A 27,071-nucleotide genomic window follows, 5' to 3' on the forward strand; every position below is an offset into this window, starting at 1 on the left:
TAATGGTAAATCTATATTTCTTTTCAAAGATTTGATTTTTCACACTAAACTAGAGAGACCTTCCTTACACCGTTTAATTAATTAATTAATTAATCTCATAATTTAATTAAAGAAATTTGTGTTCCACATAGATTATTGATAAATACCCCCAGATACATGAATCAAAGGATACAGCTTTTGAGCATGAATATCCCCCGGAGATTTGTGCCCTTGGAGTATCCTTTGTTTTTGTGCTCTACTTTCTTTCTTTTCTTTTTCATTTTCCTATTTTTCCATCGGGTATTGGACTCATTACCAAACTATCAAAATACCTCCTAGGGTTTAGTCATCTCCATTAGCAGTGGATCTCAGTCCAAGTATGTGGGGCCCTGGGCCTGGCCCAAAAAAATGTACAAAATGACCCAACATAATAATACAATGACTAGTAATGTTTCATTGCATCAATTCTTTAGCCTTTTCTTCCCTTTTCTTTTCTGAAGTCTACAGTCTTCATTCCCACTCGTGCATGTTACGGCTGTGACTATATAACAATTATCGATTAAAGGAAACATAACTATTCATTGTATACAATTGGCTTAATGACATAAAATAGCCAGACATACAGCTCTGGCTGCATATGAAGGAGACACATGAACTTTACAAATGTATTAGTAATGTTGATATCATAGGTAACAGATTTAACAAATCAAGGGATGTAATACAAATTCATGAGGCTAGCCTAGTTTCCAAGTCGAGAACAAGTTAAAAATAATTACAGTAGCATAAATTCTACAGTAATGGAGACTGAAATTATTCTAACAAAAGAGAACTAATTTTGAGAATAATCACAAGAGAAAGAATATGATTTTATTACTGGGTTTTATGTACAAATGGATGCATGGTCACCCTGACCAACCATGGTTACTATCTTGAGAAGCATAATAATAATATACATGCAAGATTTACATACAGCCGCACTCTTCTCCTCCTGAAGAGAGCAAGATTCAACTTTCAGGCATCAACAGAAACACTTACAGCATTTAGCTCCACATGTTGCTTCCCCTCACCGTGAGGATGCACAGTTACGGTGGCACAGGCCTCTGCAGGTGAAGACCGATCATCTCCCGTCTGTGAAACACAGATTGAACTTACCGAAGGTTTTCTATCAACCATATTGTCATGGTCATCTTCTTCTTCAGAAATGATTTCCCACTCCTCTTTAAGTGATGTAAATTGGAATCCATTCTCTTTGTGCCTTTCCATTTCGAATGCGGTGGGTAGAATGACATAATCATTTATTGGATTGTAGAAAGGATCTGAATCTGCCTTCAGCCAGTGCTTCAGAATCCTGAATAAATGATGGTCACTGAGAATTCCACGGTGCTCACCAGGCACCCCAACCCTTGCTTCTGCATTGAGCCCATCTGCCTGAAAGAAAACAAAAATGAGGAAAGAAAAAACAAAAGATTGGGGAGAAGCATAATTCAAAATGCAACCATCATGTCCTTCAATAGCTTTCATGAGTTAAAGCTGTGAAGAAAAGCTTATTCATAGCATAGTTACTTTGGAAGATTATTAAATCAGAGAGAGTTAATGAAATGCACGTCACAAACCTTAGCTGATTCAGCAGGAACTGTCCCGTCACCATTTACAGAAATGTATTTAGGCTGAAAACACAAACAAAAATCAGCTTTTGTGACCAATTCAAGAATCACAGGAAAGTGTTTGAACCAATGAACAAAGACCAAATACTAAACAAGCTATCCATTTGCTCTGATGACAAGCAGGGATAAGAGTATTCCATGGCTACCCATGTCCTATCAGGTGATCTACAAAGTCCCAATGATCAGACAGTTCTCTAAGCTATCATTAACCAACAATTTAAGCATAAGAGAAGGCAAAGAAAAGTATTCCATGGCTACTGCACAGGTTGCCTGTAGGGAAAACAACATCACAAGAATAAGAGCAAGTTGAGCATGAGATAATGACCTCACAAAATTGCAGTTCTGGTAGATCAGTGACAGGTACCTCTGAACTTCCATAGCTGCAGAATAGTAACTTCTATGAGATAAAATACACCAATAGAATTGCAAGAAGAATGTTACCACAGAATCATATGATGCAAAGCTAGAGTTTCAGACAGTTCGTTAATGAGAGACTTGGTTGAGTCAGTCAAGTTGCAGAATGGTTGACCAATAGTTTGGAGTTTAAGGTTTTTCTTTGTGTGTTTCTATCTTTTTGATAGTTCAATCATTTTGTGAGTGAGGGTAGATTTGCACAAGAAACCTCCTGTTTTGGAGAGATGGGTGTGGCGATCAATGACATTATACCCTGGCCAAGATTTAGGGACTAAAGATATAACTGTGACAACAATATTGTAGCTGAATCTTGTGGAGTTCTGCTAGAATTCACATCTGAAGAAGAAAAAGGAGGGTTTCCTATTATACCTAAACAACAGTAATAGTTGGTGTTTGCTATTCCAAAATTGGACCTAGACTACCAGTAAACACAAGATGCATGCTTCAACCACAAAACCTAAATGACTAAAGAGACAATTAAACTACAGACGAGACCCTTTAAGCCATTGCTACTCAGTCTATTTCAGCACTACTGGCGATGATAGAATATCCCAGGTGACTTTCAACATCAAATATCAAATTAAACCAGCAGCCTTCGGCACCAGATAAAAATTGATTCCTTTTTCTCAAACTACCCTAGACTTTGACACGTAATATAAGAAATCAGCACCTTTAAGACATGGAAACCTTAAATAAGACTTCATATTGACAGGAAAAGAATTAAAAATCAGCCTCTCACATATAAATGAAACTATTAACTTGAAATTCCTTGTTTAGTTTAACTTCTATTGAAGCTTTTGTTGTGTCCACTCTTATGCAGCAAAGCTTGCATTGCAGTTCTCATGCAAAGCTTCATCTAAGTTCATAGAAGCATTACCAAACACTGTGAGGCGTTTCCAGATTAACCCCATAGATATTGTAGAATCTAACTCCAGGAGGAACTTTAGCACGAGACAAAACGTTTTGTGTTTCATCAGCCCATTTCAAAATATCAAAGTTGAAAGGTAACGGAAGATCCTCTTCATCATAAATGACCTGAAATGAGGAAATACAGATATTACCATCCAAACAAATGATACATGGAGAAAGTCACTGATGTTTTAACAAGTCAATGACGGTTGAAAGGTAAAACTAAGCACATTATTATTATTATTATTATTATTATTATTATTTAAAGCACACAAGTTATAGAAAAAGAAGAGGATTAATCAGATTTGTACCATCAACTCTTCAGCCTAATCAATTATTAAATTAAAATTAACAATTGAGAGGTTAATGAATGATTAGCAGTGAATCAATTATTAAATTAAAATTAACAATTGTGAGGTTAATGAATGATTAGCAGTGATTGATAATATAGGAATGCACTGTGATCAAAAGATGAAATGCTAAACTTCACGGAGCAGCAATTTACAAAAAGAAAGTTCTGAGCTCACAGTGTTACTTGAAAGAGCATCTTTGAAAACTTGGATGCTCTCTTCAGGGGGATATGACTCTAGAATTATCTGAGAATTTCCATCATTATCTTTCTTCTCTCTCCAGATTTCCAAAACAGGAACATGTTGCCAATGAAAATGTGGACAAGCCATCAATTCATATATTGAAGGGCATTCAATAAGCTGAAAAATTGTGCCATATAGAATCAGTATATGAAACTCATGAAAAGCCATTTTAAATCAACTGACTTTGAAAGCTGTTGATAATTCTTATAGTTCAAGATACACAATTAGAAAAAATAAAAAAGAGTCTCTAATATACATGTATTTAAATGCCAAAGTAGAGGGCTCCTACCAGCTGGTGCATGCTCCATTTTGATATAAAAAAGTTCTGCTCCCACCCTTCAACAAATGACATTCCATTCAGAAAGGTAGATGTAACAAACCCAGGTGCACCTGTCGGACCAATAACACATACAACATTTGAACACCGTTCCAAAATCCTATCTGAGTAACGTTCTGAATAACTGAAACAGTAACAATGGAACTGAAAGCACAATGCAACTGTACAAATAACATTGATGAGATTTGAATTGTGAGATCAATTAATGAATGTAAGTAGCAAAACCTATATTTCCTATCCTAACACAATTCGAAGTTCTATTTTGGTGTATTCAAATATACTCTTGGCAATTGGTCCATATATAAACACAATACAAGATTGTCTGATATGAACCACAATTTTTCTATATTTCACATCTTTCATATGGAACAAGGAAATGACACCTATTTCAGGGTACATCAATGATTCCAATCGTAACATTACTTAAGAATGGAAGTAATGAAATTTTTATTATGTTAATAGAATTAGGAATTCTATTTCAGTATATGAAATTACACCACCAGAAAATTTGATAATTGTTAAATTGTGGTATTTAAGCCACATTTTTCTACTATTCTGTTTGTTCATATTCGAACAGAGAAATGATTCTTATATCAGGGTATAAATGATTCTTATATCAGGGTCTATGTAACAATTTTGGAAATTCACTTCTAACTACTAACAGCATCAATGCTATGCTATGAAATCTGAATAAAGTAAAATCACACTTTCTTCCTGCAAAATATAACTTTTTGACAGCATCTAAACAAATTACAGTTTCTTCTGAGTGCAGACTTTTGCCCAGCACTAGGAGATACAAATCATGGGAGGTACAAATGCCATGTGTTATGAATCACACATTGTATAGAATTGCTTACCCCGGAATGGTGCAGCAATGGCAATCCAATTCTTCACATATTTCTCAAATATCTGCCAAAAAATAAGCATAAGATTTAAGAGCTTTCATCAAAGAAATATAAAAGAAGCAACAAATAGCAACTTATTCACCCAAATAGGAGGGTAATAAAAAAACAGTTAATTCAAGAGGTGATGTTGGATATTTACATCACTGTGCAGGGACATGAAGCATTTAACTAGCAGACCCCCCATTGAATGACTTATGATGTTTATCTTTTTCCCTCCAGATGCTTTATATACTGACTCTAATTTTTTAGCAAGGCACTCTAAAGTCTCTGGCAACCTGGAAGATAAGCAAAGCATCAGTGATTAAAATCATTAACATTTAAAGGAAAAGAAATGTCTCCATAGATTGTAAAGCAAAATTCATTTGAGAAAAAAAACTCGCTAATTATAGCAGTATTGGAAAAAGCTGGTTGGTTTAATACACACCTGTTGCTTTGCCGAAAATCATACCCAAACCCGAAAAGAGTTTTTCCCTCTTGAAAACCCCACTTGATCATTTCGACAATCATATCATGGAAATAATATACACAATCACGTCCTATTACCTGCATGGAACAAAATACTGTGTTATGAAATACATCCAGTTGCACTTAACTTGCACATAAATTTGATTTAATTGAGAGCTAAAACACAACATTTATTGCAATATATTCAATTTTGATAATGTCTGATTATCACTCTCTTTCAAAATATAACTATTATCTAAAAAATTAAAAAAAGATGCAAATCAACCCACTTCAGCTGTGAATTCTGCATTTCACTATATAATAGAAAATAGAAAAGGCATCTTATACGTGAGAGAGATCAGAAATGGAGAAAATGATGGATTACAGGTGATTTTTGAGATATTATGTACTTAGAACATTGTAACATATACTATAGAAAGAGTTGTTTAACAAGTACAAAACTATAGTGAAATTCTATTTATAAAAAGCTATGTAAATCAAATTAGTCAACATTCAGTAAATGCATGTGAAATTTCCAGAAAAAATGGGACTCTCTTCTTTCTGTAAAACATTTTCACCAAAAAGCATCTCCTGTCTCAATAACATTAACAAGTTCTTTAATTGTGAGATTATGTTTCATGATTCAAGTTAGAACTGATTTTTTCTGCTCCGATTGTTATTAAATAAAGTAGAACTTCCTATTATAAAGTACAAATTTCAGTGGAAACATTACTGTTTCAAATCTAAATACGATGTAAAATAAGCATAAAAGATACGAAGACAAAGAAAGTACCATGTCAGGATCCAATACATCAATAGCATGCAACCCGTATCTATCATCAGGAACCACAATATTTGTCTTTGGATCTAAAGTCACAGACCGTCCTGTTTCACATAAACTCATCAATTTAGCACCATTGGTAGAACACAAACCAACATGGAGCAAAGCGGCAAACTGTTATTCAGCATCACAATTGCACTCCACAGAATCTCTCTCTTAAAAAAAATCCAGATTCTCAGAACTATCATAAACTTAAATTCTCAAACTTTACCTCATTTTGTAACTAAACCAAACTTTTTCCTAAGCAGCAAGCACGAGAATGAAATTTTAAACTTCCCATCACAGACTCTATTACCAAATAAGCATTACATCGTTTGAAACCAAATTTTGTCATTTACAAAAAAAAAAGAAGCAAAATCAAAGACATAAAGCCAATCTCTTGATTTCCACAAGATCATAAATTCAAAAACTTCCATAAATTCTCAAACCTTACACCATTTATTTACCTTCTCTTCCTATAATTATAATTAAAACTAAAGTAAACTAAGCTAAACTTTCCCCAGTTTCCAAGCAACCAAGTTATACTTAAATTCCCAACTTTCCATAATTTTCTCAGTAACCAAACACAACCTCAACTACAATCCCGCAAAATCACTCAAAAACCCAACTTTTCCTTCCATATTACAAAAAAAAAGAAGCTCAAACAACTAATTGAAAAAAACAAATTCATTGATCGCAGAATCAAAAGAAGAAGAAAATGTTTAAAAATTTACCAGTTTGAGGATCAAAGCGAGACCAGAGCTTAGTTCGACAGGTGTAATCAGCAGCAAGAATCCGTACCCAAACCCGTTCTTCTTTCCCTCCATTATCCTTATCTACTGCTTTTAAAATCGAACCGGCAATACCCGGGACTAAAAGAACCGGGTCAAGACTCGGGTCCACATAAGGCTGTGGTTTTTTTATCAAGTTCAGCCATAGCTCTACCGATCGAACAATGTCTTCTAGTAACATAGCCATGATTGATTGTCTGATTGATCAGAAACCCTAATTCCCGTACGAAATTGAGAATAATTGGGAATTTTTTGAGGGAGAATTGCAATTTTGTGGATTTTGGGGGCTTTTTAGGGCGGAGACTTGAAGGCAAAGGAGAGACGGAAGTGGAGAGCAAAGCTTCTTTCAAGTCAGTCCTCGAGCTATGATATATTTTTTAATTTTATAATGTTTTGGCAATTTTATTGATACAACTATCATGGACTAATTTCCAATTGATATAATTGATTAACGTTTCTTAACACAAATAATTGGTTTGTGTTAATTTTCTTGTGCCCCCACAAATTATTGTTTTTTAATAAATTATTATAGTTTAAGTGTTAGACAATTTGTTTAAGAATCTAAATCATCTCAAATAAAGATGTTATAATAAGATAAGGATTTTAAGAAATTATACATGTAAATTATTATATTCATGTTATAATCACTCCTTTTGATATTGTTTTCTAACTTTATCTAAAAATACATTTGTTTTTTAATTTTAAAAGCTTTTAAAAAATTTTAATCTTTTTATTTGAATTCCTATATTTTAATATTTGTAGGTCGATGTGGTTTTGAATTAATATATTTTAATATTTGTAGATCGTGATAATATCTAAAATAAATTTAAAAAAATAAAAAATAAATATTATTTTAATATATTTAAAAAAAATAACTACTACTATATATTATTTTAATATATTTAAAAGAAAAATAACTAGTACTGTTTCATTCTTGTCTTTTATTGAAAGTTTTGTTTGTAAACATTCGGTATATTTATTTTCGTTAGATTGCATAATGGATTTTGTTTTTTTGTTTTACTCTTGAACATGTTGATGTAGCCGTGAGAGTAATAATAATTTTTTTATAAAATATTTTTTATCTATTCTTAAATATCTTCTAATTAGGTTTAGAATTATCAAATCAGTTCAGGATCAAACTTGAGTGATTATAAACATGTTGGGTTAACTTATAAATTAATAAATTTATTTAAATTTATTTAAAAAATATTTTGATCAACTTGGATCAAATCTACTAAATCATAAATTAAGCCATTGAATTAATTAACTTTCAAAACAATTAAAAAAAAAAACCCTTCCTATAGTTTATAAGTAAGTGTCAAATTTAGTAGTATTATGGTAAATTCATCACGGTTAATTAGACTTGATTGTTTGCTGAGAAAATCAAGTACTTTCTCGATAAAAAAAACTGAAATTTGACCCTAAAAACTCATAAAAAAACAATAAAGATTTGTTAAATTAAGAAGATAGAAACACCAAATTAATCTTTGTGCCGAAGAAACAAATTAAGAAGATAGAAACACCAAATTAATATAGGGACAAGAAAAGAAGAAAAGATAGTGAGGGAGAAAACGTAGAGAAACAAGAAAGAAAACCCACAAAAATATAGGGAATAAAAAGCAAAAGCAAATTAGAAAGAAAAAGATCTATCAATTTCGAACACAGAAGGAACAAAGAAACTGGACCTCAACAGAGAGAGAAAGAGACAAGGGAAGGGAGATCTGTGAAATGAAGGAAAATTGGAAGAATTTTCGACCGTTGTGAAAGACGGTGCCGTTTTTCCTTTAAATTTTATAAAAGCGGAAGACGGGGAGAGACTCCTTGTCAATTTGTTGATTAATGGGCCTGAGTTTCTTAAATGGGCTACACCTTTCACTTCAAATGTGATAACCAAGCCCATGAATAAACCTTCTTCCTATCGGAAATCAATTCCCACTGGCTGCTTCTTTTCTTTTGGGTATTCACCTAAACATTTGTTCCTTCGACCTTTTCTTTTTCTCATTAATTTACTTTATATATATATATATATATATAAGCACTAATTACTACGAGAAATAAAAGGAAATAGATTCATGGTGTAACAACTAAAATAATAAAAATAATAAAAAATATTTTTAAAAACAATATCCATTATAATATCTCTTCTAATTAGTTAAATCTTAATATTTAATGCTTCACTAAATGTCATTTCATAAGTGAATGATGCCCATGGAGATATAAAAACTTCCATGAACCACCACACACTCACATTGCGGGTTTAATTCTTAGATAAATTTAATTAGTAACTATATATAAGTTAATAAGATATATAATTTATGAAAACTCACGAGATAGATCACTAGCAAGTAGACTAACAGTTTCCTCCCGCTAGAATCTTGAATTCTGTACGAAGATCGATAAAAATATGAATTCAATCTATTTTATAAATTAAAAACAAAAGAAAATAATTTTATATTAAAACTATTAACTCTAGGAACACGCCACCCAAGGGACTCAAAAAACCAAATCTCAGACAGAACACTGAAAATATTTAAAATAGTACAATCATGAATAAATACTGCCATATATTCATAAAAAAATCAACTAATTAATTTGCAATTTGGTCCCTGTATGTTCTATATATCAATTACGCAATCCGACGGTCCAAAAAGTCAGCCGGGACCAGTCATTAGTCGACGGTGTGAGGTTACATCAGAGGGGTTTTTTTATTTTTTTTGGTGATTATGGTTTTGGATATCAATTAAATAAAACTAGATAAAATGTAGAGCTAGTGGTGTATGATCTATAGTACAAAATAGGATGCCGATTAGATTTTTTTTTTTTTCCTCTCTTTTTATCCAATACCAATTCTGTTATTCTAAGAAAAAGAGGATGCGTTGCTTTCATTGGTCAACCATAAAATATTTAATTGATCACATCAATCTATTAAAAAAAGAAATATTTAATAAAGAAATATGATTTTATTTACACTTTATGCTTTTAAGCTTTTCTTATAATATTCTTTTGGGGTGGGATTTATATATTTTCAAATTATTTAATCAAACTTTTGCCCAAAACATTTCATGAATGGATTGGGAAAGAAAGCAAATAGTTCCTTTAACGATTCAACCTTACAGTGCTGATGTGTCGACCCTCGAGACGTCTTCTTCTCCAAGACTTTGATATATACTTCTAGAACCCTAACATGCATAAAAGAATCTTTAGTCCATCTGTGGTGCTTCGCCATTATTGAGAAAAAGAATAGAAAGGTACCACACAGCTCCACAAATGGGGAGCCAATGTAAGGTCATGTAAGGGTCGATCTCAGAATGAAAAGGACTGCAAAAATTAATACTTTGAGCACTTTGCTTTACGTAATTCTCACACTTCAGGCCATGTTTCTTAGGATATATAGCTCACTATCTATAATTAAATTATTTGACTAATAAGAGAGGAGAAATTGAGTGAAAATTACGTACAAAGCAATGGAAGATTAATTAGGAACCAATCAATCCAAATTTAGATAATTGGAAATTATAAGTAAGAAAGGATTGGAGTGCTTAATCTTCCAATCCCTCGTTGGATCTCTATCGTTTTTGTCGATCAATGGATGCATAAAGTCTCTCTCTTCTTAATCGTCCTTCCATTGATTCCTTGTGATAAAAAAAAAGAAGAAAAGAAAAGAAAAAAGTGTAAGGTCGAATCTTAGAACCTTCAAGAGTGTGGGGCATATATAGGAGTGATTTTGTTTGAAAAATAATTTAAAGATTTTAGGTTTTCTACCGTGCACATGGATTTGTGATTCTATATTCTTTACATTAATAATAACATAATCTCATAATTTTTTGAGTTCAAACTATATTAGAAAAAAATTATTAAATTTATCTAAATATGTCACATCGATTTGCGGTAAAATTAAGGTACAGTTTTTAAATTGTCTAACGAAGATCTTTAGTCTTGATTAATGAAAATTAATACTCTCTATCATGGTAAAATAATAATAATAATACCATTTTAAGCATGGAAGAATAATTTAACCGATTTTCTGGTCACATTTACAGCATATATATATATATATATATATGGATTTGAACTCGAAATCCTTCCTTCGTACCGGTCACATTTACAGCATATATATATATATTCGGATTTGAACTCGAAATCCTTCCTTCGTAACTTGCAATCTCTACAAAACATAAACCAAGTGTTTCAAAGATCGGTTCCAATATTCGGCTTTGCCTAATTACTAGGAAAAAAAAAAAGAAAATTTGTCGGTAACCCTTTTTCCAGATTTTATTAATATCTCTTGTCACTGCGGTTAATGCATCTTAATCATTATCCTAAACATAGATTAGAACTAAACATGTTTGCCATGGTCATTAGCGAAAGCATCATTGCATTTAATTATATCATGATCAGCATAGGAAACATAGAAACACAATCACATTGCATGGACCCCCACAAAGTCGTTAATTGGAGAAAATATCCCACTTAATTAATTATATATATGCTCTCCAAGAGACACGTCTGAACTTCTTTTCAGAATCGTGTCTCAAATATGTATTTACAATTTTACACAAATATACACAGACACTATTTACAATGCTTATGTTTGGTATGTATTAATAAGATATTTTTTTATGATGTTTAAAGATAAATAGAAAATATTTTATTAATAAAGTTCACTGTAATTTATAATTTTTTCAATTGTATTTGTTAAATTTTTTATAATGTCGATTAGCACATATTAATAATATTTAACTACAACGAATTTGATTATTTTTTTTTGTATGAATATAAAATTAAATACAAATGAAAAAAAAAGAAATAGAAAACTAATTATTTCAAAAACGCGAGAAAAACTAACTATCTTTTGAAGTGTATCTTTTCTTCACATGTAAAAATAATTCCTTCAATAAACAACTAATCTCCTTAACTCTCTTGAATAATAATAATAATAATAATAATAAAAACATTTGTTGTGTTTGTTTTGTATAATAATTATAGAAATTAAAATCTCTACAAGTTTTATTCATGACCTAATCTCTTTATGATCAAACAAATTAAATTTACAAGGGCTAAAATCAAATTAAATTTTTAAAAAGGTCCACATATCTAAAACAAAATCTAAATTTAAAACATTTATGCACATAAAAAAGCATTTCTAAAAACATTTTAAGATAAGAAGCAAAAGTAGAAAAGGAAATCAATCGATCCTATTAGGAAAGAGAGTTAGTCATGACGTAATGCTTTGGTAAAAATATCATTATTTGATTTGTAGAAGAAATATAAGAAATAATGATGATCTTGGAGCTTATATGTTATCGAATAAAATAATAATCAACCTTAATTTGTTTTGTTCATTCATGAAAAACAGGATTAACAAGAATGTAAAGAGTTGTTTGTTGTCACAATGTATATGGGTCAAAGAAAAATAATTAATCTGTAAGTTTTGAAGGACACTACAAAGCCAAACTAATTTCACTAGTGGCAAAGGTCATGGCTTTATATTCAGCTGAAAAACAGAAACAATCACTAGAGTAATCAAAATCTTCATTTGGCCCAAAAACAATTTTTTTTAAAAAAAAACCAAAGTCTAGAAACATATTAAACACCTAAAAAACATAGAGAAACTAAACAATTCTTGAATAAAATGGATCGAATATTAAAAAAAATAAAGAACACCGAATATGAACCCAGCAACATAGATTCCAAATCATACTATATTTGGTCAAAACAAAGACACATATATGTAAAAATCATGTAAGGATCAATAATCTAGTATTCAATTACTTTAATTTTCACTTAAACATCACATTTTTTTTTATCAAAATACGTTTCATTTTAAAACCAAAACTTTAAGAATAAAAGCCATTAAAATCATGTTATTGATGAAAATGAACACTAAATTATTTGTTAATCATGCATAAAAATTATTTTAGGGCAAATTAATGAAACAAAACAAGTCAAAATCATGTAACTAAGATAATACACTTAGAAAGAACAAGAAGAACAAGTGAACATTCAACATGAACCCACTAACATGGCTCTAAAACCAAACCAAACATTGACAAACAAAAGGCAAACACATGTTAGAAATTATGCAATGATCAATAATTTAACATCAATTTACTTTGATTATCAATAAATCATCATGATTTGGCCAAAATAGGTTTTGATTCAAAACTGAAATCCTAAAATTAAAAACCATTTAAGCATGTTATTAATATGAATAAACATCATATTATTTGTTAATTATGTATAACAAAAGTGTTTGTGTAATGAAATGGACTAAAATTGATCCATATCAAAGGGGTAAGACAATGTTTTTTTCAAAAACATGAAGAACATTGCTTATAAATCTAGCCACTATCAACCCAAGGAATTGATATATTTCACTTCTAACACATGTTTTTTTTATCCAAACATGTTTGAGTATAAAAAATAATAAAAAAATATCAAAACATCAAAATCAAGTACGAGATACACAATCCAAAAAACTAATAACAAACAAAAAAATCTACATGTTCCTGCAACATGGATTCAAAATTAGTTGATAAAAAATATGCCAAAGAAATAGAGCTTACAAGTTGAAAGGAAGTGGTAATTTGTAAGGATTTCAGACCTTTGTATATCTCGAAGGCCATGTGGGTGGAATATATTCAGCACATTATGTCTGATCCTTTTGTGCAATGATCACACTCATGTGTATAGAACTGAAATTAACGTGTTCACGAATCCATTATAACGCACATCGGCAGTTCCAAGCCATCGTTTCGCATGTGAAGTAGAGGTAAGTTTCCTTTTTAATTACATCCATTTTTTATTTTTTTTATAAATATATTTATCTAACAACAATTTTCTCTTTCAGACTATGAGTCTTGGACACAAATATATAACATTTGTTTGAATAAGAGATGTAGTAATGATCTTTCAACCCATTTGAATCTTGATCCAGATATGTGGTTAAAGGTAATATCGTCTGATAAATCTAATAAAAATCAAGTATATGTGGTCTCCCTAACATTACAACCAAATACTTGCCAATGATCTGGAATGTTTCAACTATTAATACTCGCAAGTGATTTCGAGCACTTAAACTTTGTTGATTGGTGATGAAGATGAAATCATGAATAAGTAGTAAATGTGTTCCCTCTTATTCACCCCATGGTCTAGATAAAAACTCAAATCTTCTTCTTTCAACACTTCTATTTTAAATTAATTGTATTTGAACTTATAAATATTTGAATTTTATATTCATTTAACTTTTTTAATTATTTTCTATTTATGTTTAATAAATATTTAAAAAAATATTTTTTAAAAATTATTGATACCAACAAACATAGCAGTATATCAATATATTCTAAAGAGCGAAACAATAAAATAATATTATAAAACTAATAAATTAACAACTGTCAATGGTTAAAATTATAATATCCATGAATATAAAATTAAATACAAATGAAAAAAAAAACTAATTATTTCAAAAACGCTGGAAAAACTATCTTTTGAAGTGTATATTTTCTTCACATGTAAAAATAATTCCTTCAATAAACAATTAATCTCCTTAACTCTCTTGAATAATCATAATAATAATAATAAAAACATTTGATGCGTTTATTTTGTATAATAATTATAGAAATTAAAATCTCTACAAGTTTTATTCATGACCTAATCTCTTTATGATCAAACAAATTAAATTTACAAGGGCTAAAATCAAATTAATTTTTTTAAAAAAAGTCCACATATCTAAAACAAGATCTAAATTTGAAAGATTTGTGCACATAAAAAAGCATTTCTAAAAACATTTTAAGATAAGAAGCAAAAGTAGAAAAGGAAATCAATCAATCCTATTAGGAAAGAGAGTGTCATGTAGTGTATACTTCAACACCCCTTTCAAATTGGAGAATAAAGACTTGAAATGCATAACTTGCAAAAAAGACACGAGAAATAGTCATGACCTAATGCTTTGGTAAAAATATCATTATTTGATTTGTAGAAGAAATATAAGAAATAATGATGATCTTGGAGCTTATATGTTATCGAATAAAATAATAATCAACCTTAATTTGTTTTGTTCATTCATGAAAAACAGGATTAACAAGAATGTAAAGAGTTGTTTGTTGTCACAATGTATATGGGTCAAAGAAAAATAATTAATCTGTAAGTTTTGAAGGACATTACAAAACCAAACTAATTTCACTAGTGGCAGAGGTCATGACTCTATATTCAGTTGAAAAACAGGAAACAATCACTTGTTTCTTGGATTTCAAGGAGATTGGAAAGTCGTCAAGATCTTCATTTGGCCCAAAAACAATTCAAAAAAAAAATCTAGAAACATATTAAACACCTAAAAAACATAGAGAAACTAAAAAATTCTTGAATAAAATGATCGAATATTAAAAAAATAAAGAACACCAAATATGAACCCAGCAATATAGGTTCCAAATCATACTATATTTGGTAAAAAAAAAGGCATATATATGCAAAAATCATGTAAGGATCAATAATCTAGCATTCAATTACTTTAATTTTCACTTAAACATCACAATTTTTATCAAAATAGGTTTCATTTTAAAACCAAAACTTTAAGATTAAAAGCCATTAAAATCATGTTATTAATACAAATGAACACTAGATTATTTGTTAATCATGCATAAAAAATTTTTTGGGGCAAATTAATGAAACAAAACAAGTCAAAATCATGTAACTAAGACAATGCACTTAGAAAGAACACGAAGAACAAGTGAACATTCAACATGAACCCAGCTCTAAAACCAAACCAAACAAAAGGCAAATACATGTTAGAAATCATGCAATGATCAATAATTTAACATCCATTTACTTTGATTATCAATAAATCATCATGATTTGGTCAAAATAGGTTTTGATTCAAAACCGAAATCCTAGAATTAAAAACCATTTAAGCATGTTATTAATATAAATAAATATCATATTATTTTTTAATTATGTATAACAAAAGTGTTTGTGCAAAGAAATGGATTGAAATTGATCCATATCAAAGGGGTAAGACAATATTTTTTTCAAAAACATGAAGAACATTACCTATAAATCCAGCCACTGTCAACCCAAGGAATTGATATATTTCATTTCTAAAACATGTTTTTTTTATCTAAACATGTTTGAATATAAAAACTAATAAAAAAATATCAAAACATCAAAATCAAGTATAAGATACACAATCCAAAAAACTAATAACAAAAAAAGATCTACATGTTCATGAAACATGGATTCAAAATTAGTTGATAAAAAATATGCCAAAGAAATAGAGCTTACAAGTTGAAAGGAAGTGGTAATTTGTAAGGATTTCAGACCTTTGTATATCTCGAAGGCCATGTGGGTGGAATATATTCAGCACATTATGTCTGATCCTTTTGTGCAATGATCACACTCATGTGTATAGAATCGAAATTAGCGTGCTCATGATTCCATTATAACGCACACCGGCAGCTCCAAGCCATCGTTTCACATGTGAAGTGGAGGTAAGTTTCCTTTTTAATTACATCTATTTTTTTATATAAATATATTTATCTAACAACAATTTTCTCTTTAGACTATGAGTCTTGGACACGAATATATAACATTTGTTTGAATAAGAGATGCAGTGATGATCCTTCAACCCATTTGAATCTTGATCCAGATTTGTGGTTAGAGGCAATATCGTCTGATAGATCTAATAAAAATAAAGTATATGGTCTCTCTAACATTACAACCAAGTACTTGCCAATGACCTGTAATGTTTCAACCATTGATACTCGCGAGTGATTTTAAGCACTTAAACTTTGTTGATTGGTGATGGAGATAAAATTATGAATGGATAGTACATGTGTTTCCTCTTATTCACCTTATGGTCTAGATAAAAACCCAAATCTTTCTTTTTCAGCACTTCTATTTTAAATTAATTGTATTTGAACTTATAAATATTTAAATTTATAATAAATATTTGAATTTTATATTTATTTAACTTTTTTTAATTATTTTCTATTTATGTTTAATAGATATTTTAAAAAAAGATTTTTGTAAAAATTATTGTTACCAACAAACATAATATTCTATCAATATATTCTAAAGAGCTAAACAATAAAATGATATTATAAAACTAATAATAAATTAACAACTGTCATTGGTTAAAATTATAATATCCATGTACAAGCGCCCGTCATGTACTTCACAACGAATGGTACACAAATTACAACGTTTGTCTATAATTTATTACAGTTACAAATATTTTGGAGAAAGTGTTATTTTTAAATATGGAACAAACTTACTTTCTTAATTTTATTTACAAAATATTCCAACAGCGGCGAGAGGATGGGGGCAATCATTTAACCAATTTCTCATGATTTTCTATCTAATCAAATATATAATCGATGGAAATGATACAATTATGTGTTATTCCCTCTCTATATAAATCTTTTATTAAAAAAAAGTATCCTTTAAACACCTCTTGCTGGTTTTTTTTCTCATTTCTTGAGGGTAGCATGGTCTTTAAACATTGTGAAACCATTTTGGTGTAATATGTGGGGCAATTCCAACTTCCCTGTTTTAGATAGATAGATGTGCAAAGACTCTTTTCCAATTCTTGACGAGGTGAGCTAGCGTAACGCATGAATTAGAGATACATAGAAAACTATGTGCCTGACTCCCAAGAAGCCTCTACTCTCGATCCCAAGCCAATTGGTGAAGGACAAATGACACTAGGTTTGTGAAGATCCTTCTTCCAATAAACCCTAGCATATAAAAACAAAATCGACACAAGATATCGCTCCATGAAACCAAAAGGTGCTCCCAAGATTTAGGTCATAGAAATGCATGAGCACATAACAAGTCACATTAATCAATCAATCTCTTTAAATTGCTCTTGCTTTACAGAACAGGAAAGGAAAAGATTCCATGTTCAATGGACCTTTGTATTTAGCTCAAGGTGAAGCTAAAGTTTGAATTACAAATGTTATGAGACAGATGGGACAATCAATAAATCCGTTGTTCAATGAGTAAAATGTAAAGATATGGAACCCGTGATGAGGTTATGGCGATTAAGAAATATACTTAATTTCCTAGATTAAAACCTTAGGGAGCTTTTCAGATATAACTTAGTTTTTGATTTATCAGAAAAAAAATACTTGGAGATATGGAGAATTAAAAAAGGAAAAAATGTGGTAAGGTCAAAGGAAGACGGGCTAAAAGCTTCCGGCTGGTACATGTTGTCACATCTCTTGATCCCATTTGATGCTACCTGGCCTCGATTAATAGTGAAAGAATGGAGGATTCTAGAGTTAATTTTCGTAGGTATTTCTTGCTTCTTCTTTTTTAAACATTTAAAAGATCAATTATATTTCCTGAGCCTTGGATTTCTTGATGAATGTATTCCACAGTTATTTCACATAGCCTTCAAAGAAAATTGATCAAAAAGAAAGCAAAAAAAATATCATTATTAATGATGGAGAAATTCAAACCTTTCTTCACAGTTCACATCCAGCCAGCTGACAGAAGATATATATATTTGTGTTGTCCCTCTAAAATTCTGCCACATGGTCAGAACGGGATTTGGAAAGCTCAATCATTTGAATAATTTAATGCTGATGTTCTTGACTACTCCTTTTCTTTTCTTGAGGAGGAAATTAAATGCATTACCAGCTTCTGGTAAAAAAATGAACTTCACTGGTTTTGTCTCTTTCCCACAGCTAAAATTTGAGCTTAAGTTATCCAAAAAAACGATGAAGGATGCGGAGAAACTCGAAATGAAGGGGATCCAAAATAAATTAAAAAAAAAAAGTTTTCCTTGAATGACCAAGTTTTTTTTGTTTTTATCAAATATTTAATTGGACTAAGAAAAAATAATAAATGTGGGGAAATCAAGAGGCATCTCCAAACCCTATCTATAAAGGAAGAACAAGTGAACATATAAACAAACAAAAGTGGGACAAAAAATACGGGAAAAAGAAGAGAACACAGATGAATTGGTAAAGAAAAACCCTAATCTTACAATGCTTTATTCACAACCAACATCACACCTTCCTTAATCAAATGAAGATGCAACTCTTTGAGCTAAATTACAAAGCAAAACCATGTGACCCTATCAATTTAATCAAAATATTAAAGAAAAAGGTGTGGTCCTTCCCTTCCATTAGGGCCTGTCTACATGTCATCGCTTGTCAACCAAACACACCACAGACAGAAGAACCGCCCAAAGCTAAAGACAAAAGGATGCCCTCTATACTGATTCCACCAACCTGGCCAATTCATACACTTCATATAAATAATGAAACAGTATTTACTGAAATGGCATTGCTTTAGGTCCTTTTTTTTAGCACACGGCAACTGCCTATTGCTTAAGGTGAGAGTAAGCTCAAGAAACCCTAGCTGAGGCCAAGATTTATCACAGACAGTGTTCTAGCAAAGAAAGCAGCTACGAACACACAGCATTTTGGAAAAAAGGGAAAAAAATAATCCCTTTATTTTGAAGGACCATGCAATCCATAGGGTAAAGGACATAATCTATGACAAATCAAGCGTGCACCCTTTTTCTTTCCCGTCTCCCAACCATTTTTTTCTTACGAATCCACATGCTGTATAACTTCCACTTCTATTAGAAATACGCCCTTAGATTAGGTCAAAAGGCTAACCCTTACCTATAAATTAACTAACCATAATTGTCTCTACGGCATATCATTTAATTTCTAACCTTTTCTTCTAGGTAATTTTTTTTCCTTCTTGTTGTACATGGCTAAAGACACGGGCTGTGGATCAATCAAGTTAATTTAGATTAATTTATTTAAAAAAATTAACTAATCAGGTTATTTAATTTACAATTTAGGGTGTCCAATATATTGGATGAAATTACTATTAACAATATTTATTATTGTTTGAAGTATAATTAACCTTGTTAGTTTCAGCTGGTTTTTCATCCAACCACTTTTTAGTTTGACCTTAGCAACTTAATTTCCTTGACATATAACAGTACTAACGTTAACTTAATTAATCTTAGTTGAGAGCAGGGTTAGGAGGACAGTACTGTGGTCCCTTTTATTGACATATTCACCCTTGCAACCCTGTGTAGAGAGAGAAAGAGGGAAGGGGAGGGGAGGCAGGAAGTCTGTGTCAATAGCTGTGAGGAAAGACCAAAACTCACCATTAAATACTCCATCTATGACACAGTAGAGCAGATTCGGGAAGGAGAGGGTGCATTTACAAAAATGGAGAGGGGGAGTTACGAGGGTTCCCCTACCTAAAACATGCATGGTTGCGCTTTCTTTTGTGATCTTTAGAGGTGTGAAAGCTTTTGCTTCTTTCCCTTTAAATTTGAGCTCTTACTTTTCCAAATTTCCCAACAAGCACCTAACCTCACTCCCCCCATTTGGTTCATCCTTCAATTTGTTTGATGTGTTGGTTTGAGAGGTTGAAGCTGCCAGCATGATCTGGTAATGAACCTATTACTCTTTATACATATATCAACAATAATCTTATAGCACTATTTATAGATAGACAAGATTAATATTGTCATAGATACATATTGATATATAAACCAACGAATCGAGGTAGGTTGTCTTAGTAGTTTAGGTTGATCAATTGATTGTGAGTTTTTCTGGCTATGAAAGTAGAATATATTGGTGATTTGTTATAATTATCAAGAAAAAGGAATTGTACTAACAGGGAAGGCACATAGGTAAACTTGTTCCTCATACATGGGGTATACGTATTTTCCAGGAAAAAGGGTAGAAAAATAATTAGAATTAAACTAGCTTGAACTTAGACCTGTATAAATATATGGTTCCACCAGGTCATCTTGCAGCTTCAATCACTCATTCACCAACAGCAGAAGAGATTCGGAAACATGCTTTCTGGGGTCTAATTTGCTCTCACAAGAGCTTAATTCATACAGGTATTAAGTATTTGGTTCCTCAAAGTTTCATCTTCCCTTTTCTTTTCTTTTTGTTTATCTCTGGATTAATTATCATTGAAACTGCAATTTCTAGTTGGTTATAATGTGATTTTTATCTCATTAATCAACATCTCTATCTTTCTTTATTGCATACACAAGAATTATGCATATGCAAACATAAGCATGCAGACACTCACAAATCTGCCTTGTCCAATCAGAATATTGACGGATTTTTAACCTACTCAGATCCAGCTATGTATCTTACAACAACTAAAAAATGTCAAGAAAGACTATATTATCCATCACTCTCCTCTCTTCATGGCTGTATGCTTCCATGTTTGTCTTTATTAGGCTGCAGGTATATATCAAGAATCAATAGGTAAATTAAATTCACAAGACACAAGAAAAGCATGCTGATTAGAAAATTTATATGTTTTATTTAAATTGGGTAGATATACGGTGGTAAATCCTATGCTCTCGTAACATGCCATATACAATTGGTTTTTGCGATCTGTTTTCCTTGTACTTCAATAAATAATTTTTAGCCTCATTTAACCTTTTTAGTTTTTACTGATTTTGGGAGTGAAACTGGATAGGAGACAAAGGGTGGTACAAATTTGGTTTCATCCTTAATTCCACAAGGTTAGTGGTCCAGTTTGGTGTTGCATGATCCACAGTTCTGAGCAGACATTGACACTCCTCCACAGGATGTTCCTTTCATCTATTGGACAATGTTTAGCATTCTGTGGCTTCCCAATTGTAGACGGTTAGCTCACATATATAGTATTAGTACTCCAACACTTCCGTATGAGGTTTCAATTTAGGAATTTTGATAGAGTGATGCTTCAAAAAGCCTTTAGATGATTCAATCTCTCTATCAGACATTCAAGCATAACATCAGAAATTCTTTTCTTTTTGTCCCTGTGTTTAAAAACGAGGCTGTTGCTTTACTTTCCATTTCTCATTCTGTATCTTAAGGGAAAAAGATTTGGTATGACAATTGTTTCCAAAATATCCGATCCAAAACAAGGCTCATTGGCATGACATTGCATGGTTCATTCCCATGCACACATTTTGAGTCTTCTGGTGACAAACTTGACATTTCGTGCAAATTATAGAAATCTCTCCGTAACATTTTCGTCACATAACAAAAAGTCTATCTAATTTCTGGCCAAGTCATATACTGTATACAAGTTGTTTTATGAAAATGGAAAATGTTGCACTAACATAAAGAAGTATGCATTGTGTCAGTAGGTGTTGATTAAGAATACAAGGGATATGAATATAGCCCCTATATAGGGCAGGTCTTAATTATATAAAAAGGGATTCTAGTGTTTTTACATCAACTGTTCTGAGAAGTTAGCTAATTTCTGATATCAAGTTTCGGTAACAATGGACAAGTATATGACTTGTTCCTTCAAGTTGTTGCAAAGATAGGGAAACCACTTCATATTCATATCTGCAAAAGATCGATGCTTCCAGTTGCAATTTCTTGGCTATATTCTTTACATATTAATTGAAAAGATTTAATATTACCCTGATCATATAGCTGCCTAATTAAACGGTGGTGATAATCAAGTTGTCACATAGGGAATATGGAGTAGTGTTTGTGGTTGGATTTGTTCTTGAAAATACAACTTCGATGCGATTTTAGTGACAACATGGATTAGATTGTTACCAATGTATTTCTCCTTCAATTCTTTTTCCCGTCTTTATCATGACTATCAGCATCTGAAGATTGGATACACTGTTTTATTTTCCACCTTATAGACAATAATTGTTGTCCACAGATACAACATATTCTAGTTCTAAGTCATACAATATATCATATCACTACCAGAATAAAAATTGGATATTGCTATTTTTAATATCAATTAAATTGTAGTTTGTGGTAGAGCTTTCTTTCTAGTGCTGTTGAGAATCAAGCAAGTTGGAAAATGCTGTTCTTTTTCTTCATGTTCCTGTGTTCTACTTTAATCAGTTACTATAGTTAGGGACATATAATTAAGTTTTGAGATGAAGGAGCAGATGCTGACTTGTTTGCCCTAATAAAAGCTTAGAGAAATCTCATCTTAATTTTGGAGGATTTAAATGTGTATACCATCTATATGTAAATCATTAGCCTTTCTCGTTAATCTTGAAATAAATTGATAATTAATCCCATCAATCTGGTTGAGAGGAACACAAGAAATTATTTATCTTAGGATCCATTTTTGTTTCAATAGAGCTGCATGTACTAGTAGGGATTGTCACTTGATTTCTAGAACCTATGAATTACTACAAAACTTGATTAATATGTGAAGTTCATTATTAGATTAGTATAATTGTGTGCTAGAGATGAATCGAAGATCTATATGGAAGAGGAGGTAAGTTTATCATTTTCTATATGATGATTGTGTGTTACATTTAGACCTTTTCAATCTGGATACCCTATGTGATGAATTGGATATTATTTTTATTTATTAATTATCTATCCGTTTATCTAATAAGGATATATTGTGTTGATTCGGAAGTTTAATTACAGAAAATATAGATGTTGACTGGAAACCATATGCAATAAACGAGATGGTCTTGAAAGATATGAAACTTGTGTCCTAGAAACCATAGTTGTGTGCTGTGAGACCGATATGAAAACTAACCCGAAAAAATGTAACATACTAGGTTATGTGATCAACTTATGAATCATGGAATGAATTTAAATTAATTATTTTTTAAAATAATATTTTTATTTAAAAGAATTCCTGGTGTTGAACAGGTTAGTTTTTTTTTTAAAAAAAATAATTTTCAGTTGAACTCAAAATCTAATCTGGATTAATTTTCGAGCTAGGTTTAACATCCATGTTTAAAACCATATATGTTTTTAATTTCTAGCTTCTAGTATCTATGATGATTTTAACATGGTGGTTATGTATTATATAATACGCCTTTCGATCCTTTAATTGGTGCTGCTGTTAGCTACAACTGGACATTGATTAGGTTTCAATACCAGCAAGAACAGTTGATCTTGTGATATGAAGGTCCGCGAGCCATATATAGCTAGGAGAAATAAGAGGAAATAATTAGATTAGCGTTGCATATTTATGTGAGATCATACCTTATATGATTTGATGAGGTGTACGTTGCAGGCCACTAAACACCAATAATTGATGCTTAAGTATTGTTTAAACCATCACGAGATTTATATACAGTAAGTTCATTAATTATTTGAAAATTCTTAATAAATTACACTTTCATGTTTTTTTTTTCTTTTTTTTTTGGAATGTTAAACATTTTCTAGGTGAATTTTTATGCCAATCATGAAGATAATCATGCATGATGATAACTATCCCATTTGAGCATTGGATATTGTTTATACAATTAACAGAAAAATAAATTAAAATGCACCCTAATTAGGTATGTAAATGGAACAATTTAAGGTGAAGCAGGAAATTTATCGAAGGCTGCAAGTGATTCAAGTCTCCCACTAAAGCTGGAAAAAAGGAGAAAGCTTCGCTTGTAAGATCCCTTGGAGCTTCTTTGCTACGTCTGCAAAAACAAGTTCCTGCTACCAATCAGTCAAAAAGGCACCCGTGTTTCTGCACACAAAAATTGATCTGCCATTTTTGAATCTGCCACTTGAAGAAACAAAGACACAGATCTGCTACTGCAAACCCCAGTTTCATTGCCATTGTACCGTTTTAGCATTCTCTGGGGTGACACATGTAGGACAACATATGACATATGTAAGAAAGATCTGGAAAAAATACCCAAATTTTTTTTTTAAAAAAAAGTACTTACAACTTTAAGAGTTTTTTTTTTTTGAGAAATAATATATCTTCATGAGTTGCACTGTTGGGAAAATGCAAATATATATAATTTTTTATCTTTTTATTCTTGAAAACCAAACAATGTTAAAAACACATGTAATTTCTAGACCATATTTGAAATTAAACCAATCACGTATAGATTTAGAAAAATATTTGGAGGTAAGACAAGAAATTCAACAGACGTTACAGTGTTTGTTCGTTACGATGTTTGTTCGTGAAAATAATTGACGCTAGAGGACATGGAGAAGAACATCGACAGTAGTGGTCTATTATCTACAGCTCGTAAGCTTGAATTTTATGGTTTTGTTCGTACAAAAGTAAAAGATGAGAGTTGATGTTAAAATAAATTAGATAAAGAAGCTCAATTAGATATTTTAACATGGAGGTTGAAGATAAATATGGCAAGATGGGCCCACATGGAGATTAAAAGATAGTGAAATAAAGCCATGTATTGACTTAATGGGGGTAGTTAGCCCGTCTGATATTGTATAAATAATTGATTTTTAAAGTTTTTTTTATTTTAAAATGAATAGAAATATTATTAATTTTTTATATTAGTATATTAAAATAATTTAAAATCACTAAAAAATTAATTTGAATATAAATAAATAAAATAAATAACATTTTTGAAATGTAAAATTTTTCAATTATTAAATTTAAATTTATAGCTGTTTTCATGAGATTGCCTGTTTGATGTATAAAAGCTAGGGCCTTGTATAAGTTTAAAATTATATAGGAAGTTGTATATATTTCTTAAAAGAAATGATTATGTTGCTGGGAACGACACTTCTGAACCACTGTGCTATTTTCTCAGTAAATTCTGGAACTATGCTCTGTTTTCCAAACTTTTTGGAGGTTGTGTTATTTTCAAAAATTAAACCCCAAAATTCTTGTACCATAATATTTCCAATATTTTGTTGTTAGAAGTTACCTTGCCGAACTGTAATTAAATTAATCACTACATCGTCATGCTAATTATCGAACGTACATCATTAATTAAAAAAATTAATAAAAAAATATTGAAATTTATGATCTATTAACATGATCAGACTACACTGTGTGAGACTGTGAGTAGCCTCCGAATCTTTTCTACACACACACACACACACATATATATATATATATGACTAAAAACACTAAAATATTTGGGTAAAGACTTCGTCTCTATGAACAGTTAACGGAAAATAAAAATAAATAAAATCACTGGACTTTTCTTTTAATTTGATATTTTTATACTACATTGATTTAGAGTTGTGGTTCGTGATTTGTTTTCTTTTAACTGGCTTGATATGAGTTTCTGTTCCTTTCAAAAACAAACTCTTTTGAAACTCAACTTTGATTGATAGTTAATTTGGTAAGATAAAAATCAAATTTAATTTTATTAATTCTATTTTCAATTGAGTTTTTCTGTGGCTGATTTAATGAGTTAAATATGTAATAAAAAATAAATTTCAAAGAAAAAGGATTGAAAAATTTATGCAAGCTGTCATTTTAGTCCAAAATATTATTTTGTATTTATATATATGTTTTTGTTTTTGGGTTGAGAGAGGAGAGAGAATCATGCTGAAAAATAGTGAAGGAAAAAGAACATTGTTGATTAGCCACATTCCAGCAATCAAAACGGATGATTTTAATGTTGAAAATCTATATTTATTCTAATTCTTTATGTTTTTTTAATCAAACAAAGAATCTATAATGAAAAAAAAAATTTAATTGAAAAAAATATATTAATAAGCAAAGAGGAATTACACTAGATTTTTTTGAATGGTGTTTAAATTATTTATTTTCTAATAAAAAATAATTTTATTATTGTATAATTAAATAATAAGATTTAAATGCTCTTTGCAATATAATATCTGGGTAGCTTAATGTTTTTTTTATCTCAGCTTCCCAACTCAATTTTTGGTTGAAATCATTATATTTATTATTATTTAATGATACTTAAAATTTTTGATTTATTGTATTTAATACATGTATCAACTTTTTAATTTGTAGTTAAAATTTTTCTTAGAGATAAAAAAAAACATTAATAATATCTACACCTTTTTTTGCGATGAAGAAATTTACTTCATACTACAGGGCATGGAATAAACTAGTATATGTATGAGTGTGCTCGTGGATATAATAACAATGATATTAACTTATTACTAAATTAAAAAAATATTTATTTTATATAATTTTATTATTATATAAAGAATTGATGTTATTATGTTGTGTGTACTATTATGATCTTTAAAACTTACAAGACAGATAGATAAGGAAAACTAAAAATACAATCTGGCAACAAAAATTAATTTATACCAAAAAAAATAAGTTTGTCGATATATTCCAGAGAATATTGGAATTGTTCCATTCTCCTTGATGTTGTTCATTATATTAATTATATAGGGTATTACCAAAAAATTAATTTTGTCAGTATATTCTAGAGAACTCTTAAACTATTCACTTCTCAACTTCACTATTCATGTTGTCAATTACATACAGGATCATCAACGGATTAATTCTGTTGATATTTTCTTAAAAGTTC

The 27,071-nt window shown here is 30.5% G+C and overlaps 1 protein-coding gene and 1 long non-coding RNA gene across 2 annotated transcripts; one reads left to right on the forward strand and one right to left on the reverse strand.

Annotated features, from left to right (window-relative positions):
• Window positions 1-695: 695 nt before the first annotated feature.
• Window positions 696-7,198, reverse strand: LOC105108655 (lecithin-cholesterol acyltransferase-like 4). Its single transcript, XM_011003045.1, has 11 exons — window positions 6,800-7,198; window positions 6,039-6,130; window positions 5,226-5,344; window positions 4,941-5,076; window positions 4,754-4,805; window positions 3,849-3,949; window positions 3,494-3,676; window positions 2,935-3,092; window positions 1,969-2,023; window positions 1,593-1,646; window positions 696-1,407 (listed from the first exon to the last, which is right to left on the reverse strand). Exons 1-11 carry the CDS (start codon window positions 7,041-7,043, stop codon window positions 991-993), a joined length of 1,611 nt encoding a protein of 536 aa, XP_011001347.1. The 5' UTR covers window positions 7,044-7,198; the 3' UTR covers window positions 696-990.
• A 12,714-nt stretch (window positions 7,199-19,912) lies between these two features.
• On the forward strand, window positions 19,913-23,158 carry LOC105108656 (uncharacterized). The gene is made up of 2 exons (XR_839095.1): window positions 19,913-20,277; window positions 20,637-23,158. It is a non-coding gene; the product is annotated as an uncharacterized LOC105108656 (long non-coding RNA).
• The last annotated feature ends 3,913 nt before the right edge of the window (window positions 23,159-27,071 follow it).

Source organism: Populus euphratica, unplaced genomic scaffold (assembly GCF_000495115.2).
Source record: "Populus euphratica unplaced genomic scaffold, PopEup_1.0 scaffold195.1, whole genome shotgun sequence".
In the NCBI taxonomy this organism is placed as follows: domain Eukaryota; kingdom Viridiplantae; phylum Streptophyta; class Magnoliopsida; order Malpighiales; family Salicaceae; genus Populus; species Populus euphratica.